Consider the following 15,717-nt stretch of genomic DNA (forward strand, 5'->3'; position numbering starts at 1 on the left):
AAACCAAACTAGTGTTAACCAAATAGATCTTTTCAATTCTTGATACTACAGATCCTCCAAGAACGAATTTTGTGGTAAGACTGGTCTCATTATGACACACCTATGGTCAGACTACCAAATGCACCTCATTTTGTGAAGTTTATATCATTTTTCTAAAGCAAGTAAATCAGAATCTTCTCTTAAAGTACCTGCAATAATCAGACAACTGCATGCCCCATTCCAAAAGCAGTCATATTTTAATCTTCAAATGGTCATTCCGTGCTCCATACCCGGCATATCTGACAGTAGCACACAGCAGTTCGCCCTTTATCTTAGCTAGTGTGACGATAAGCACAAATAAGAGTGAAGAGAGTATAGAGTTTATCAGTCATGGTAATCACAAATGGGTTGAGGAAACCTGTTCTATTTTTGGCAGTTTAATCCATTAAAAGTAAAATGGGATCTCTAGTCTAACTGGTTTTCCTTAATGTGGAGAGGCCTGGCATAAGCTGTTCCACATTACTTTTCCAAAGAGCTTCAGGTGAAGAAGTCTTATCAAAAGTGACCTACTCACGCCTGAACAATATCCGAAGAATGAGAAATCAAAATTCTGGCCACTACATCAAGAGAAAACTCGTTCAGCATCGACGATACTTAAGAAATATTTTTCTCTCTGAATTTAATAAGCCAAGTTTGGTGGTTTCATTCACAAAACTTATGGGGGAAAATGATGGTTATGAATAGCAGGTAATTAAACAACCCTTTATACCTCTCTTACTTGTTAAACAGAAACAGTCCAGCAGGCTCACAAATGTAAAAGCTCCTCCTTTCCCCACAATGGTAGTCAAGTAACACAGACGAACTGAGGTTTCTCAGTTCAAACCCGAAGTGGTTACAGGTAGGCAAAGGGTTCAGAACTTGTCTGTGGTGCCACTCATTTTTTAATTTACTAACGATTCCTAAATTTTTTGAAGATCAAATGTCTTGGTAAGCCTTTGTGTTCTCCACTCTTTCCTTCTCTATTACGTTTGTTGCCCCTCAGTCTCCTGACACTTTCTTTTCCTTCTTTTAAGCCCCATAAATGGCATAAAACTGTAGGTGGTCACATCTCTAGTAACCTTTGTTTCATTCTAAGACTTTCCTGATGACAAGCGGGAGGAAGAAAGCCCACGTGCAGCCCAAAGATTGGCCTTTCAGATTTTCAAGTGACGTGTGTGTGTGGGAAAACGCCTATTCGCCTTTTGTTTTGTGACTATTTAACTAAAGACACCGTTATGTGCCCCAAAGCCGATACTAGCCAAGCGTTAGATTTCCAAAATGGCTTTCCTCCTTTCGAGCTGGCAGGAATCGATAAAATACAATTTATTTCCACTGCAACCAACCCTTCTCTCTATTCCAAATACTACCCGATACATGGACAGCTGATCTGCGCTAGTGTACACAACTAAATCTCAGAGGCTAAATTCAGCAGAGTCGGCAGGGCCGTTAGATACAAATAAAGAGTACGCCTTTTCAAAAAAACAAAACAAAACAAAGCAAAACAGCCTCGAAGCAGACCCGAGCGGGCGTCGCCAGGGTTCGCGCCCTCCTGCCGTTGCCACGCCCTCTTCCGCCCGGAGGCCACGCCCCTACGGCCACGGCCGTGGCCACGCCCCCTTCAGTCAACACCCGCTCCCGTCCCCGCCGCGGCCACGCCCGACGTGAGGCGCGGGAGCCGCCGGGCCGAGGGCGGGGCCTGCGCCGCCCCCGCCCCCTCCCCCTCGGCCCCCTTCCCCTCCCCCCCCGCCGGCGGCGGCCTCCGCGCGGGCCTCCCAGCCCGTATTCCACTCACTTTGTTCTCCGCCTTTGTCCTAATCCGCACCAGCAGGTGGAGCCGCAGTTAAAGTTTCCGAGTTCATTTCGGGAGCGGGAGCCCATCTTGCTCGCTGCTGAAGCCCTCGCTGGAGGAGGAGGGTCAGAGCTCGGGTGCAGCCAATCGCGGCCAACGCTGCTAGTTATCAGAGCAGAATGGGCTGTAGTTTAGTGAAATAGGAAAGCTGCAAAACACTGTGGAGTGCTCCCGTGTAAATAAAAAGAGGAAAAAAAAGTTTCTCAAGTCGCCGCTGCACGACGTCGGGCCGCGCCGGGTGGGGGTCTGCGCTCTCCGAGCGGCCGCGCGCTAGACTTTGTTGTGCCGCAACCAGCCCCGGTTTCCATTGTTTGTGTTTTTTTCAAAATATGGCAAAGGTTCAGGTGAACAATGTAGTGGTGCTGGATAACCCTTCTCCTTTCTACAACCCCTTCCAGTTCGAGATCACCTTCGAGTGCATCGAGGACCTGTCTGAAGGTGAGTAGCGGCGCCGCCCGCCGGGCTGTCAGTTGCGGCTGCAGACGTTGAAAGTTTCCCGGGCCGGGCCTCGCGGCGCCCGGTGCTCGGCGCCCGGCGGCGGCAAACTCCCGGCGGAGGGACGACGGCCGGCGCAGCCGAGGCGCAAGTTGCGAGGAACTTGTTCGAGCGGAGGGAGCCATGTTGCCAGCTTTGTCTGGCGGGAGGGAGCCGCGCCGGGCCGGCCCCGCGAGCTGCCTGTGCGACCCGGGGAGGCGGCGGCTGCAGGAGAGGCGAGGGCGTGAGGCCGCGCCGGCGAGCTCGGAGCGGAGCCATCTTACCGGGAGCAGCGAATTGGGGCTGCTGACCCCGGCGTCACGGCGCCTCCTCGCACCCGGCCGCGGCCCGGGAGCCGGCGCCCGCCTGCCACCTTCCTGCCCCGAGCGGAAGGCAGACGCGGGCCGGGAGGCTGCGCCGGATCGCCCTGTGCTCGCGGTGGCCATGCCCGCCGCTTCGGGGAGGAGAGCGAGGCTGTCCGCGCGCTGATCTCTGGCTGCCTGGACCAACCAGCGGGGGAGGCGGGCGCGGGCTCGGCCCCTCGGGCCCGGCGGCGGCGCGTCCTCCCGGCGGCTCCTCCCGGCGGCCCCGGGATGCCCGCGCCAGGCTCGCCCGACCCTCGCGAACCCTGCTCCTCGGTGACTAAAATCTTCTCTCCTCTCTCTCAGGAAGAAAAACATTTCTAAGCTAGGAAGTTACATTTAACCCAAGAGCAGAAATGTGTAAAAATATTTAAATAAATTTCCAGGACATTTAATCACTGGCTTCTAAATAGTCTGAAAGAAGACTCTGCAGGAACGTGTTGAAATCAAATTAAAATAACTCCACATCCAAACAGATACAGAATACACCCTGAACTTAAAACACAAAAGTGGGCTAGAAAATAAAAGGTAAAGTCCTGATGGCGATGCAAACATTTTTACTGTTTTCTCTTAAGTACGTTTTAAGGTCTTTAAAAAAGATAACTTCTTTTTAACATGAGTATAGTAATACGTATTTAGAAAGCTAAAACTTAGCAAGGTCTTAATCTTCACCTTTCTTGAATTTATTAAATGAATCCAGTGCTTTATTATCAAAGTTTGAAAAAATGTTAACCTCATCAATGTTAACTTTACAATTAAATAGGGGGCGTTTCTTTGAACTTACATGTATACTTGACAAAAAGCATTTAAAACAATTGTGCTAATAATGGCACGTGAAGCATTAATTCATTTAAAAATTAACTTTTAATCTCTATAAAATGTATTTCATGTAGGGTGTTAACTTTTTAAATTATGAAAGCAATATATGCCCATTGTAATAAGTTTTTAAAAATGGTAAAGACATATATAAAGTAACAGTTTTCTATACCCGGTGTCTTCCCCCATTTCACTTTTTAAGGTAATCACAATGTATACTTTAATGCCTTTCCACAGAGTTTTAATACAGATATAAAGCATATATATATATATTTGTAAGGTATATTTTGAAAGATTATCTCTTCATTAAAATAAACTAATCTCTAAATAGGTCCAGTGATAAAATAAAGGGTATTTTACGTATTACTCAGACACCACTTGATTACTCTCCTATAATACAACTAGGAGCATTTCAACTACTAGGCCCATTTTTCATACCCAGCAGTCAATAACTTCGCCTTTTTACTGGCAAGTATATATAAAAATGGGCAAAGAGAAACCATAAGATCAGTCCATTCCAACTTACACTACAGTTTTTAGGCATTAGAAATTCTTCAAATTACTGGAATTTTCAAGGGATGCCTTCCATTTTAGACATTAGCTCTGAACAAGGAAGCTAGTTCAGGATGTCATTTCAGGGCTGTTATGTTGGATGGTTAAAACCCGCCACTCATGGAGGTGGAACTGTTTTCCATTTTTGGATCCATTCAGAGCCCAGGTGAATCACACACAGGGTTTTTACAATACTGATACCAAGAATACATCTACTGCCACGTGTTCTCCTCACTTTGAGTACACCATTACTGGGCACTTATTAGTATTTTTAAAAGACTTTAAGCTGAGTCATACTGAAGGAGTCTTTCAAAAAAGGTGCCATGCCTGTGTACTCCACCTAGAGGCTGTGTGGATTAGGGAAATTTTTACTTAAGCAAAGGATCCTTATAGGCTACAAACTTTTACACTGTAGTTCTTTCAAATAAAATCTATACTTGAAATTAAACTACAGAATGTTCTGAAGAAAAAATTTCATTTTATAAATAATTTTAGCTACTTTAGAAAAAGTCTTGAGTATTTGCTTTTAAAGTAATTTGTTTGTTTTTAATATAAGGCTCATATCTAGGGGTAGGTCAGTTACAAAAAATGTAAGATTCAAGATTTCAGTCGAGATTGCCCTGTCAGCCTGGGAATTAGGAGACCCTGGATGTGCTTAACCCAAGGTCGCCAAGCCTGTACGTGTCTTCATTGACCCACATGCCGTCTTCGTTATCATTTCTGTGGACTGCTGGTTCTCTACCTCTTTATTCAGTGGAACCGTTTTTAAAATCTGTTTGTCAATAATAGCTATTGTCAGTTGAATACTCATAGTGTACCAAAATCGAGCATGATACTTTCAATTTTCGGCTTGGTCTAATTCCAAAGACTACTTTTTTTTTTTTCCTGGTAGATCACAGGCCTTTCTTAGTATAAATCAATTTAAAAACACTTCTTGGTAACTTCCCTCTTACACTCCCACTACAGATAAATACTTTTAGGCTGTGATTACTATGATTAAATGAAACAATTAGGTAACATTTTAAAAACAAGTAAACTCCTTTTAACTGATAATCTGCATAAAGCACCTGACCTGTTTCCCCCTTCTTGAAACTAGCTTTTGGAAATGTGTATCCACTTGGAGCTTTACAGGGGAAGGGTGAAAAGGTGATGAAAAACTGGATTGAAAGAAAAAGCTACAAATAAAACAAAAGATGTTAGCTTATAAATAAGCACTGAACACTTCAAACTTAGTGGCTACAGCAAGCATTCCATGGGATAAAAATTCATGTATAGGTGATCCCCAAGTTAGCTGGTACCTGTGAAGGTTATGCTATCTCTCCACCACCTGGCCCTCACCCACCCACCACCTGACAATTAAGGTCCCTTATTACAATCAGTAATTTAAGAGCTAGAAAGGGAAGAGTTTACGTTCTCAGTTGTGTTTTTGGAAAGAGCCCATGCTTTTGAGTTGCAGAGACCATTTGGATTCTGATTGTTTTAATTTACTAGTGGTGTGACTTTAGGTGGATTACTTAAACCCCTCAGAGCCTCAACTTTCTCATTTGCATAAAAGGGATAATTAAATCCATATGATAAAGATTTTAAGGTTTAAAGAATTTGTGTGAAGTGACAAGACTACTGCCCGGCACACAGTAGGGTGCTTCATTAAAGTAGGTTTATAAATCATGGCTATGTCCCTGTGCTAGACCACAAATGTCAGTTTATCTTACAACCAGTTAGGGAGCCAGAAGCACTAAATGTAGCAGCACAAATAAAACTGAAACAAATAGAATTTTAGGAAAAACTCCATGTGACAATCCTCAGTCTGAGCCTTACTTGATCAGTCTGTTAGATTTCACATAGTTAATCATACCATTCTCCTTGAAACACTTTATCCACTTGGCTTTTGGGTCATCTACTTCACTGGCCAGGAGTTTTGTAACCTCTTTTATTGGCTCCTCCTCATCTCCCTGAAGGCCCCAGGGCTCTCTCCCTAGAGATCCCATGTATTTCCATGGTTTACACTATCACTATTTCCAAATTTTTACCAGACCTATGTAGTATCTCTGCTTAGTAGACATCTCAAATTTAGCACAAACATCTGTAGTCCTAGCCACCATAATTTCTGGCCCCAATTGTTGAAATATCCTCCTGTTTCTTCCCTTGCCCTCTTCCAGTCCATATTGAACACAGCAGCCCAAAACAATTTTAAAATGAAAGCTGGATCATTTTACTCCCCCACTTAAAATTCGACCCTGGCTTCTCATGCCACTTTGTAAAAGCCACATTCTTATGATGGCCTTCAAAGCCTTACATGATCTGGCCACCACCCCTCTTCATGGTCTATTGGTTTTCTCCTTGCCCATTCTGTTCCGGCTAGCCTGGCTTCCTTGCTTTATCTTGAAAATGACGAGCATGCTCCTACCCCTTGGCCTTTGTATGTGCTGGTCCCTCTGACTAGACATCATGTGGCTTGCTTCCTCTCTGTCTTCATCAGCAAAGAGATGAATCTTACACCAGATGCAGGACTGTGCATGCGGAAATGTGCCAAAAGTTGGAAATACTAGCATTTAAGTCTAGGCCTGGGCCATAACATAGTAAGTCCTCAGAAAATAATTGCTAACTTAAAAAAAAAAAAGCATACATCTAAAGGAGCTTTCAGTTCAATAATTGTAGCTTATACTATAGTATGAATAAGAAATAGTATCTACTCTTATCTATTTAGGGAGCAAAAATTCCTACACAATTACACAATGGTAACACATGGTGGCACTAACTCAGTACTCAACAAGAGACCCAGAAAACTTGCCCCTTAGATTGCTTGGGCACACTCCTAGAGGCAGAGAATCCAAGGCACTAGCCATGCAGGCCTAAGAGGACTCGGAGGTCTCTGAGGGATGACTTTATCTGTAGAGCTGTCTTCCGCCCCTCACTAAATGGGGAGCTCCTTCAAAAGAACAATTTTATTTATCTCTGGGTTCCCCTGGCAGAGCATGATGTAAAAGGTGCTCAGTAAAATCTCCTAGGCTGAATTACAGATAATGTCTTAGGTGGCACTTTAGTACATTTTGTTCCTCCTCTTGACTGTCCCCGCTATATATATATTTGTGCTATTGAGTCAAATGATTAGGAAAAGGTTTCTTTCCAATTTAAAGAATGTGTGACATGAGGTGCTATGAGGAAAAAAAACCCAACTTTGGCTCTTTAGGTAAAGCCTCTTCTGAGCCACAAGGAAAGTTTGCATAATGATTTTTCCTCTTTGATGATCTGGATCTGTGCAACATAATAGAGGACAGCACTTCTAAAGTGTGTTTAGTAGGCTGTTTTTTTTTTTTTAAAGGGTGAGGGTTTGAGGGAGGTAGAGTCCATAATCAAATATATTTGGGATATGCCAGATCATCTTTACTGGTGGTTCTTTACTGACGGGTGTCTGAGACCACTTCCAATGCAGCACGCTTCATGATAAGGTTGAGGCAGGTCCCAAATTTTTGGCCACATTGTCTTATTTATGAGTAGTACTGGCCAGTATTCCACAAAAAAGGAATTTGAGGAACTCAGATCTGAAGTGTACGAATTTTATAAGGAGCAATTCATTCAGTACCTTTCTGGATTTTCTGCTATGATAAACCAGTTTTAGCAGCCAACAAATGGTTGTATGGACATTAAAAAGGTCTTTGATGTCATCTGGTAATGTAATTACTGAATATGAAATAATGTGTTGGTTTTTAACCCTAGACTTGGAATGGAAAATTATCTATGTGGGCTCTGCAGAAAGTGAAGAATACGACCAAGTTTTAGACTCTGTTTTAGTGGGTCCTGTTCCTGCAGGAAGACATATGTTTGTATTTCAGGTAAGGTTACTCCTGGTAAATGCATATGCCGTGTATGTTTCTAAACAGACTGTTATCTCATGGTCATTATTCTTTCCCTGTGCATTAAGTCACTTTCCTTCTGCTGCCTCAACTTTTATCTGCTTCTAGCTTGTCTTAGAAAATCAGTCTCCTATTGCATAATGGAACTCCAGCTCTTGGTTTTGTATATTGAGAGGAGGCAATGTGATGTTTATTTCAGGGAGGTGTAGAGCATGCAGCAAACCTTACACTCTGTAATGGTGCCCATGGCAGTTAGTTTTGTGCATTTCCCATGAAAAGTTCCTAATATCAGATTTTCAGCCTTGCTGTCTAGCAGCCTAAAACATGGATTTTAAAATGCATATTACTAATTGATAGAGTTGGTAATATGCACTTCAGTTTATGGTTTTAGTCACCAGAAATGAGGATGATGTTAAAAAAACAACATTATTTCATTTCAATCACTAATTGAGCTAGGTTAACAGGTAGGTTAGTGGATTGCGGTTCTATTGCATGATCTAGAGTCACTGGAAGTGAAGTCAGTGGTTTCCTAAAGCACCCAATCTACACATTGTATAAAGAACTACTTTATAATAGTAATAACAGTGTTTGGGTCTGTGTCAAGGCTTCAGACATGACCTTCTGTGTTCAAAAGGGTTACTTTTAATCCATGTTAAATTGCTGTATAAAATTATTCAGTCACTTCTCAATTATTCATGCTTATTAGAGATTTATAATAGTTCATGAAGTAACAGTAAGCTTTTTAAAAATCTATTATTAATTTTTGTTACAAGTATTTCTATCCAACAGAGTCACTTAAGTTAAGCAGAACTCACTGAAAAAAAAAAAAAGACCCACTCTAGGAAAGGCAATCTAACTCTTCCTATCCCTGACCTCCCTGTTTTCTCTTTTACATGTGGGGCCAATGTAAATGAGCACTGTTGGTCAAATAATCCCACCAGAAATGGGCAAAGAATCATTCAAAATATCACATCTTTAGATTTAGAGCTTTCTCTTCCCCTTTCGTAAATATACAATTCAGAATTTTGTTCTCCTAGCTTTAGTGTATTTTTTTTTATTAAAAAGCAACAAGAATTCAATGTATCTAAACAAATTATTGAGAAAAGCTCATATACCTTAAAAAGTAGTGGTGCTGTTAACCAGAGCTGTGCGAGTGCTCGTGAAGGTCACGGGTAACAGTGCCCCGCACAGAGGAGCACTGCAGTAAACCTGTTCAGATCTTGGCCCTACCTCTTATTGGCAATATGTGACTCTAGACAAGCTGCGTAACCTCTCTCAGTCACTCTAGTGATCTATAAAATGTGACTAATATCCTACTTCTTAAAAGAATGTTATGAGGATTAAATGAGGAAGAAAGCAGTTAGTACAATCACTGACAAATAGTAAGTGCCCTATTTCTATAACTGGAACTAAATTTTTATTCTCTTTAGCTTCTTAAAATTGTTATATATAGAAGCAGCATTTGCTTTGACCCACAAGCCTGAGGAACCTGTACTTTACTAATGATGATTCACAGTGTTAGTAAGAAATTTGGGCAGACATATTGATATATTTTTGTATCCTACTATAGAAATTTAGAAGTAAATACCTTGTTTTTGAAACAAACCCTAAAAATATTTTCTATGTGTTTTAGGTTACTAAGAATGCTCCTAAGCTGTTGGGAGTTTTTATACAAAATTTTATAAAATATATTTCCTTCTAATGGTTTTCAAGTAGTTTTACCTGCTATAATGTAGATTTTGCCACAAAGAACAGATGAAGGCACAGTGTAACATCATGCATTCAGCCTGTGCACTTCTCATCATTATAAATAGAACATAACTAATGTACAGTTTTTATTTTATGTTTAAACAGATTGCCCTCATATTCTCCTGGGCCGCTATGACTTTGCCAGTCAGAATAGTTAAACTTGCCTTTCTCATGTGTGTGTCAGAGGCTACCAGGAAAATGCCCAGACACTGCTTAGGATTGCTGCCTGGAGTCAAGGATCTCTGCCCATCACTTTTTCCATCTTACATGATTGGAAAGGCTGCAGATTTCTCTACTCAAGTTTGCTCAAGCTAAATTCTTTGACAACAAAATTTAAACCACAAACATGCCTAAGTCCAGCTTGCTGAGATGGGAAGCAATATGGGTCTGAGTTCCCATAGCAGTACTGAATTACCTCTATTTCCCATCTCCACCCCCCTTTCAGATGCCTTAGAATCTCTTTGGGTACCACTGGGGAAGTGGTCACGGGACCTCTAAGCAGTCGCATATTCTCCAGGACAGGCCCTCTGTCCCCATCCTGGCATGTTTCCAAAGAGATCATAATGTTTTCAGTATAGGACTGAGTTATGAATGGATTTCAAAATATTAAGTATGTACTGTGTGCCCAGGGCTATTTTAGTTATGAGATTACAAAGATTGAACTGGATAGAGCTTAGAGGTTAGCAGGAAAAACCTATATTTAGGTTGTTGGGTATATAATAGTAGAGGATTTATCAGGTATGATATGAGTACACAAAATAGGGAGTTATTAATTCTACTGTCTGAGTTAAAAGTGGCTTTAACTGAGATGGATACAAGTGATGTAAATTTCAAAGGATGTTAGGGAAAGACCTTTCAGGCCAAGGGAGCAGTATGTGTGAGGCACAGAGGTATGAAAGAATATACTACATTTTAAAGAACTTGTGTAATTCATTATCTAGAACAAGCGAGATACAGAATTAAAGAAGGTGTGAGTGGAGATGTTTGGTCAGCAACATTAGTTAGGGGCCTTATAAACCAAGTTAAAGAACTCAGAGTTTATCCCTTAGAAAGGAGGGCCATCATCTATGGTTTTAAACCTGTAAGAGGCGGTAGGGGGGATGGGAAGGGGGATTTGTGAGGAGGGACTAGGAAGGGATCTGTGTTTAGAAAGCTAATACTTCCAGCAGTACAAATAATAGGCTAGAGGTGAGAAGACCAGTTAAAGTTTTAGTATTCCAAATAAGAGATGAAGACATGAATTCATCCTGCAGAGACTGAGCAGTGTGGAAACTGGATAGATGTAGGAAGTAGAGAAACCAAGGGTGACCGAGGTTTTTAGCCCAGGTGGCTAAGTAAATGTTTTATTCTTTTTTGTGTTATCTACACATGGTGGTCATACAATAAACATTAGTCTCTGCTGATTACAGCCTGAGTACAGATGCCAGTGAGGGGTGTTCCCAAGCTCAGGCATTGGTTGAAGTGTCCACCCAAGCCCAGGGATGGTTCGTTGGAGTTCTGGCAACTACAGGCTACTTTGCTGGACTCCATCCACTTATTATGGCTGCCTCAGGTGGAGCCCAGATGCCTCGGCCAGTGCTGCCCTTCCCCCTCAGCCTGCTTCTGCGGTGATCTTTCCAGTCAGCATCCTTCCTGTCCCAAGCCTTGGCTTATGCTCTCAGCCTCTTCCAGCCCACTTGCTTCACCTTCTGTATTCCTCAAGGCTCAGCTTACAACAACCTGAATTCAATCAAAGCCTTCGATTTCCATCACATTTTCAGTTTTATCATTAATGTACTATTAAAATACCTATGGGGTGGGTCAGGCAGTCCGAGACTATAAATACCTCGGGTAGGAGAGGGAAACTGGTATAATAAACATTTGCTGACAAAAATCACATGGAGATAATTGAGTATTTACTAATTTAAGTCTGAAAATTATGATTGGGAAAAGTTAGAATCAGTAAGATGACTGATTCAGTTGTTTATTATATTTTATAAAGGGCTTTATAATAGAATATTGTATTATTTCTCATGAGCTGCTACTACATGTTGTAGCCAGAATTATTTCCCTCTAGAAGTAGTGATGCTTTCAAGTAACCAAGGTACCTAGGTGTCCTGTGGAGAAACACATGAACTGTATCTCCACATAAACTATATATTCTGGCCATAAATCAATCTCAAAAGGGAGCATTTGCCTTCCCAGTTTGATTCCCCAGGTTTTACTGCTGTGCCCTCAACTGATGGTGTGCAAGGTAACTAAAAACCCAGTCTTGCCAGCAGTTAATAGCTTTTTGTATGTGTGTTTCTTTTCTTTTTAAATTATTCTAGGCTGATGCACCTAATCCAGGACTCATTCCAGATGCAGATGCAGTAGGTGTAACGGTTGTGCTAATCACATGCACCTATCGAGGTCAAGAATTTATTAGAGTCGGATATTATGTAAATAATGAATATACTGAGACAGAATTAAGGGAAAATCCACCAGTAAAACCAGACTTTTCTAAGGTAATGTTCTGACTATTCCTTCTAAATTACTTTTACTATACAAAATTTTAAGCAATTGTCATTTCACAGTAGAATATGAAAATAGCTTTAAGAGACAAAGTAAATTTGAGGTCCTTGTTCTCATTGGGTATTACCACTAATGAACTCAAACTCTACCTCTGGATGAGTTATTATTAGTAACTATTTAGGAACATGAAAGTACCTCTTAGAAGAAGCAGGCTGTTTATGGCTTTCTGTGTAGCATCTGCCATACATCGTGATTCTGTTCATTTCAACCTTTAGGACATTCAAATTGCCATAGATTCAGAAGGTATTCAAACGCATGTTTGTTGTATGGATTATTTATATTTTTGTCTGTAATTCTTTCCACAATTGTGGGGGATGGTTTTCTGTTTGTTTTTCATATGAGCATTTATCTCCAATCTTAGAGGTTAAAGTAAAAATCTTAAATATTTCTGGAGATGAGCAAGAATATGATTCACCATTCTCAAAGATCCTTAGTATCTTACAGTTTTTCCATTGGGAACTATAAATGTTTAGTAACTTGTGATATTGTAAGGGTGCAAAGTAAATGAACTTGAACATAACACCACAGACTGCAAGGAAAACTACATGGCAGCAGAATGTTCTTTCTGATAATAAGGCTGGAATGTTTTTCATTCTGGTGTGGGACCTTCCATTGATTCAATTTATTATCTGCGTGGCCCCTTTTATAGCAAAAAAGAGGAGAAACTGGAGTAATGTTTCTAAAAATGAGCTATGATATATTTAAAAGGTAAGAAAACACTAATAATGAGACATTTCATGTTGGGAAATTATTCATTTATCTTGAAAGTATTTCTGAAGGGACACCAAATCAGTCCAAAGAGTATAATAGTTTGTTAAATAAAGCACCCTCTGAAGTATTCACCTACAAAGAATATGAAATTCTCTTTCTTCTTTTAGGAAACATAAGTATAGAAGAATTAGATATTTTGTTTTGGTTGTGAAAGATCTGAATGGACTCCCTCAGACTTCCTATATCTTGTTTCCATTAGGTTAAATGGCCCTCATCCTTATTCACTAGTTGGTTTTAAGATGCTTTTTATTTGACTTACACTTTTATATGCAAGCTTAGGCCTTTAGGAGTATTAACATAGGGAACCATTTACTAGCTCCTATTTGCATGTGGTGATCTTAATCTTAGTATTTATTATTTCTATATTTTCCATCTCTCTAGCTTCAAAGGAATATTTTGGCATCTAATCCGAGGGTCACAAGATTCCATATTAATTGGGAAGATAACACAGAAAAACTGGAAGATGCAGAGAGCAGTAATCCAAATCTACAGTCACTTCTTTCAACAGATGCATTGCCTTCAGCATCAAAGGGATGGTCCACATCAGAAAACTCACTAAATGTCATGTTAGAATCCCACATGGACTGCATGTGACCACCTGCCATCCCTTTAGTACAAATTAAGCTATAAAAACACACAGAACTATTTCCCTGAAATCCCATAAGTACATAGTCAAGATACAATGTGAAGAATTTGTTTTAAAAACATCCTATAGAAAGTTTATAAGAAAACCATTATTTGAGCAAATTGTGGAATATAAATACAACTATTTTTAAGTAATTTTTCTCTAATGTGTTATTTTATTTGTTCTGAAACTAACCTGATTAAAGCATATATATTGTTTTCTTTTCCTCTATAATGTAATTAAAATACTTATAAAGAAAAACATGAATCATTAGACCAGGTTGTAGAAATGTCTTAGCTTCTTGGACAATAATCCTGTGGGCCACTATTTTACTGCCCTGAAGAGAACAAAGTTCTACTAAAATGTTTCTTCCTTGAAAAATACACAGTGTGGTTTACTTTAAGGGGAAAGTTTCCATTCTTTTTTTCATATGTCCGTAAAAAGGGTACATATGAAATCAGCTGTGTACTACCAAGAGCTTTAGGATCTGATTTTCCAGGGTTCCCTAAAGCCTCTATGGCTATTACTGCAGTTCATGTAATGTTGGATACCTTTTGGTTTGGTGTCTTAAGATAACAAATGTGGTTAATTGCTTATAAGTTCCTCTGGCTGTGGTTTTTGTTTTTACAACAGAGCTTAGGATATCAGACCACTTACTGAATCATACATCATTATTGCCAAGTGAATTCAACATATCAAAAACAAATACAATTCCCTGAGTTTGTAAGAGATATAATGACTCATATTTGTTCACTAGATTTATAAAAATACTATGAACTTAACTTTTGAAAAGCTATTCTGATAGATCATCTGTTGTTGGCCACATTTATATAAAAACAGTGGATTCGGAAAGGTATATTTAGCTTTAACATAAAAGATAAGTTACTTTTTTGGAAATATGTATTTTTTCACACCTGTAGTACTCTTCTCCACACCCCCTGACACTCATACAGAATAATATTAGGCAGATTTGTGGTTGATATACTCTAGAAAGCTTTTCCAGATAAATTTTTAAAGCATAGTCTTGGAGAGGAATCCATTAACTAGACGGGTCAAAAGGTTATTTTTCTTCGGTAAGAATTAGGTCTTTCCTCAAAAAATTTCTTCTGCTTCATTAAATTAGGTAGACTATTTTACTCTTGCTGCTCAGCAAGACATTAGCCATATGATGCAAATTTATGCAGTGCCTTCATATCTAAAATTTTTATACTGCACTTTTTAAAGCTATTATTTTGAGGAAGGGAAAAAGACATCTGTCTAAACATGGATTCTAAGTTGTGCCTATTTCCTGTCATTCTAAAAATTAATTTGTGAAGCAAAATTTTGCTAAATGTTAAACGTTGACGTTTTAATATACCAGATTATTAAAACATTGTCCATTAACCAGTTCATAGATTTTAAAAGTAAAATACTTGTGACTGTTGAAACTACATAAAGAAAAATCTCATTTTTGTCTAATTGCAATTAAAAGAAAATGTTAAAATATTACTTAAAATGAAAATAAAAGTAATGTTTTCCAACAAAGAGCTCAGTGATTAATATAATAGGAACACCACCATGATATATGCTTATTAGAAATAAAGCATATATAAGCCAAATTACAAAATAAAGTAATTCACTGCTAAGTTTTTCTTCAAATTATAATGATTATATTGACATTAAAGGGCTAGATTTTTATATCAACTTGTAAATGAACAATAATTTTTTACACAAGGTGGGGACTCAGATACTTGCCTTAATGAAAACTGTTACCTTTGGGAAAAAAAAAAACAGTTACCTCTTACTTAAAATTGTATGGCTCTATAAGAAATGTTTAGAAATAAAAATTAATTACTATGAAAACAATTCAAACTTAGGTCTAAGAAATTGTATAGCACAGATTTTTTTTTCTTGTTTAGCCTTGTTTGCAGACACTATCTGAACTATAGCTGGAAGGTTTAAAACTTTTTTCACCTTTTTTTGATCATATTGAATAACTGTATCCAGAAAAGATAAACATGAATAATTTACTTATGCCATTGAAGAGACAGATGAGTAGGTTGGAGTGAAAGAGACCTGCTGTTTGAGCTGAGAAAGCATTTCAGGAAGTCTGAA

General features: G+C 39.4%; 2 protein-coding genes across 4 annotated transcripts in view; one reads left to right on the forward strand and one right to left on the reverse strand.

The window, feature by feature from the left end:
- MCM9 (minichromosome maintenance 9 homologous recombination repair factor) overlaps window positions 1-15,717 on the reverse strand; it is a 97,143-nt gene that overhangs the window by 55,624 nt on the left and 25,802 nt on the right. The window lies entirely within an intron of this gene.
- Window positions 1,769-13,896, forward strand: ASF1A (anti-silencing function 1A histone chaperone). The gene is made up of 4 exons (XM_077162768.1): window positions 1,769-2,305; window positions 7,789-7,904; window positions 11,984-12,160; window positions 13,380-13,896. The coding sequence occupies exons 1-4, from the start codon at window positions 2,197-2,199 to the stop codon at window positions 13,590-13,592; spliced, it is 615 nt and encodes a 204-aa protein (XP_077018883.1). The 5' UTR covers window positions 1,769-2,196; the 3' UTR covers window positions 13,593-13,896.

Source organism: Tamandua tetradactyla, chromosome 5 (genome assembly GCF_023851605.1).
Source record: "Tamandua tetradactyla isolate mTamTet1 chromosome 5, mTamTet1.pri, whole genome shotgun sequence".
NCBI classification, from domain to species: Eukaryota; Metazoa; Chordata; class Mammalia; order Pilosa; family Myrmecophagidae; genus Tamandua; species Tamandua tetradactyla.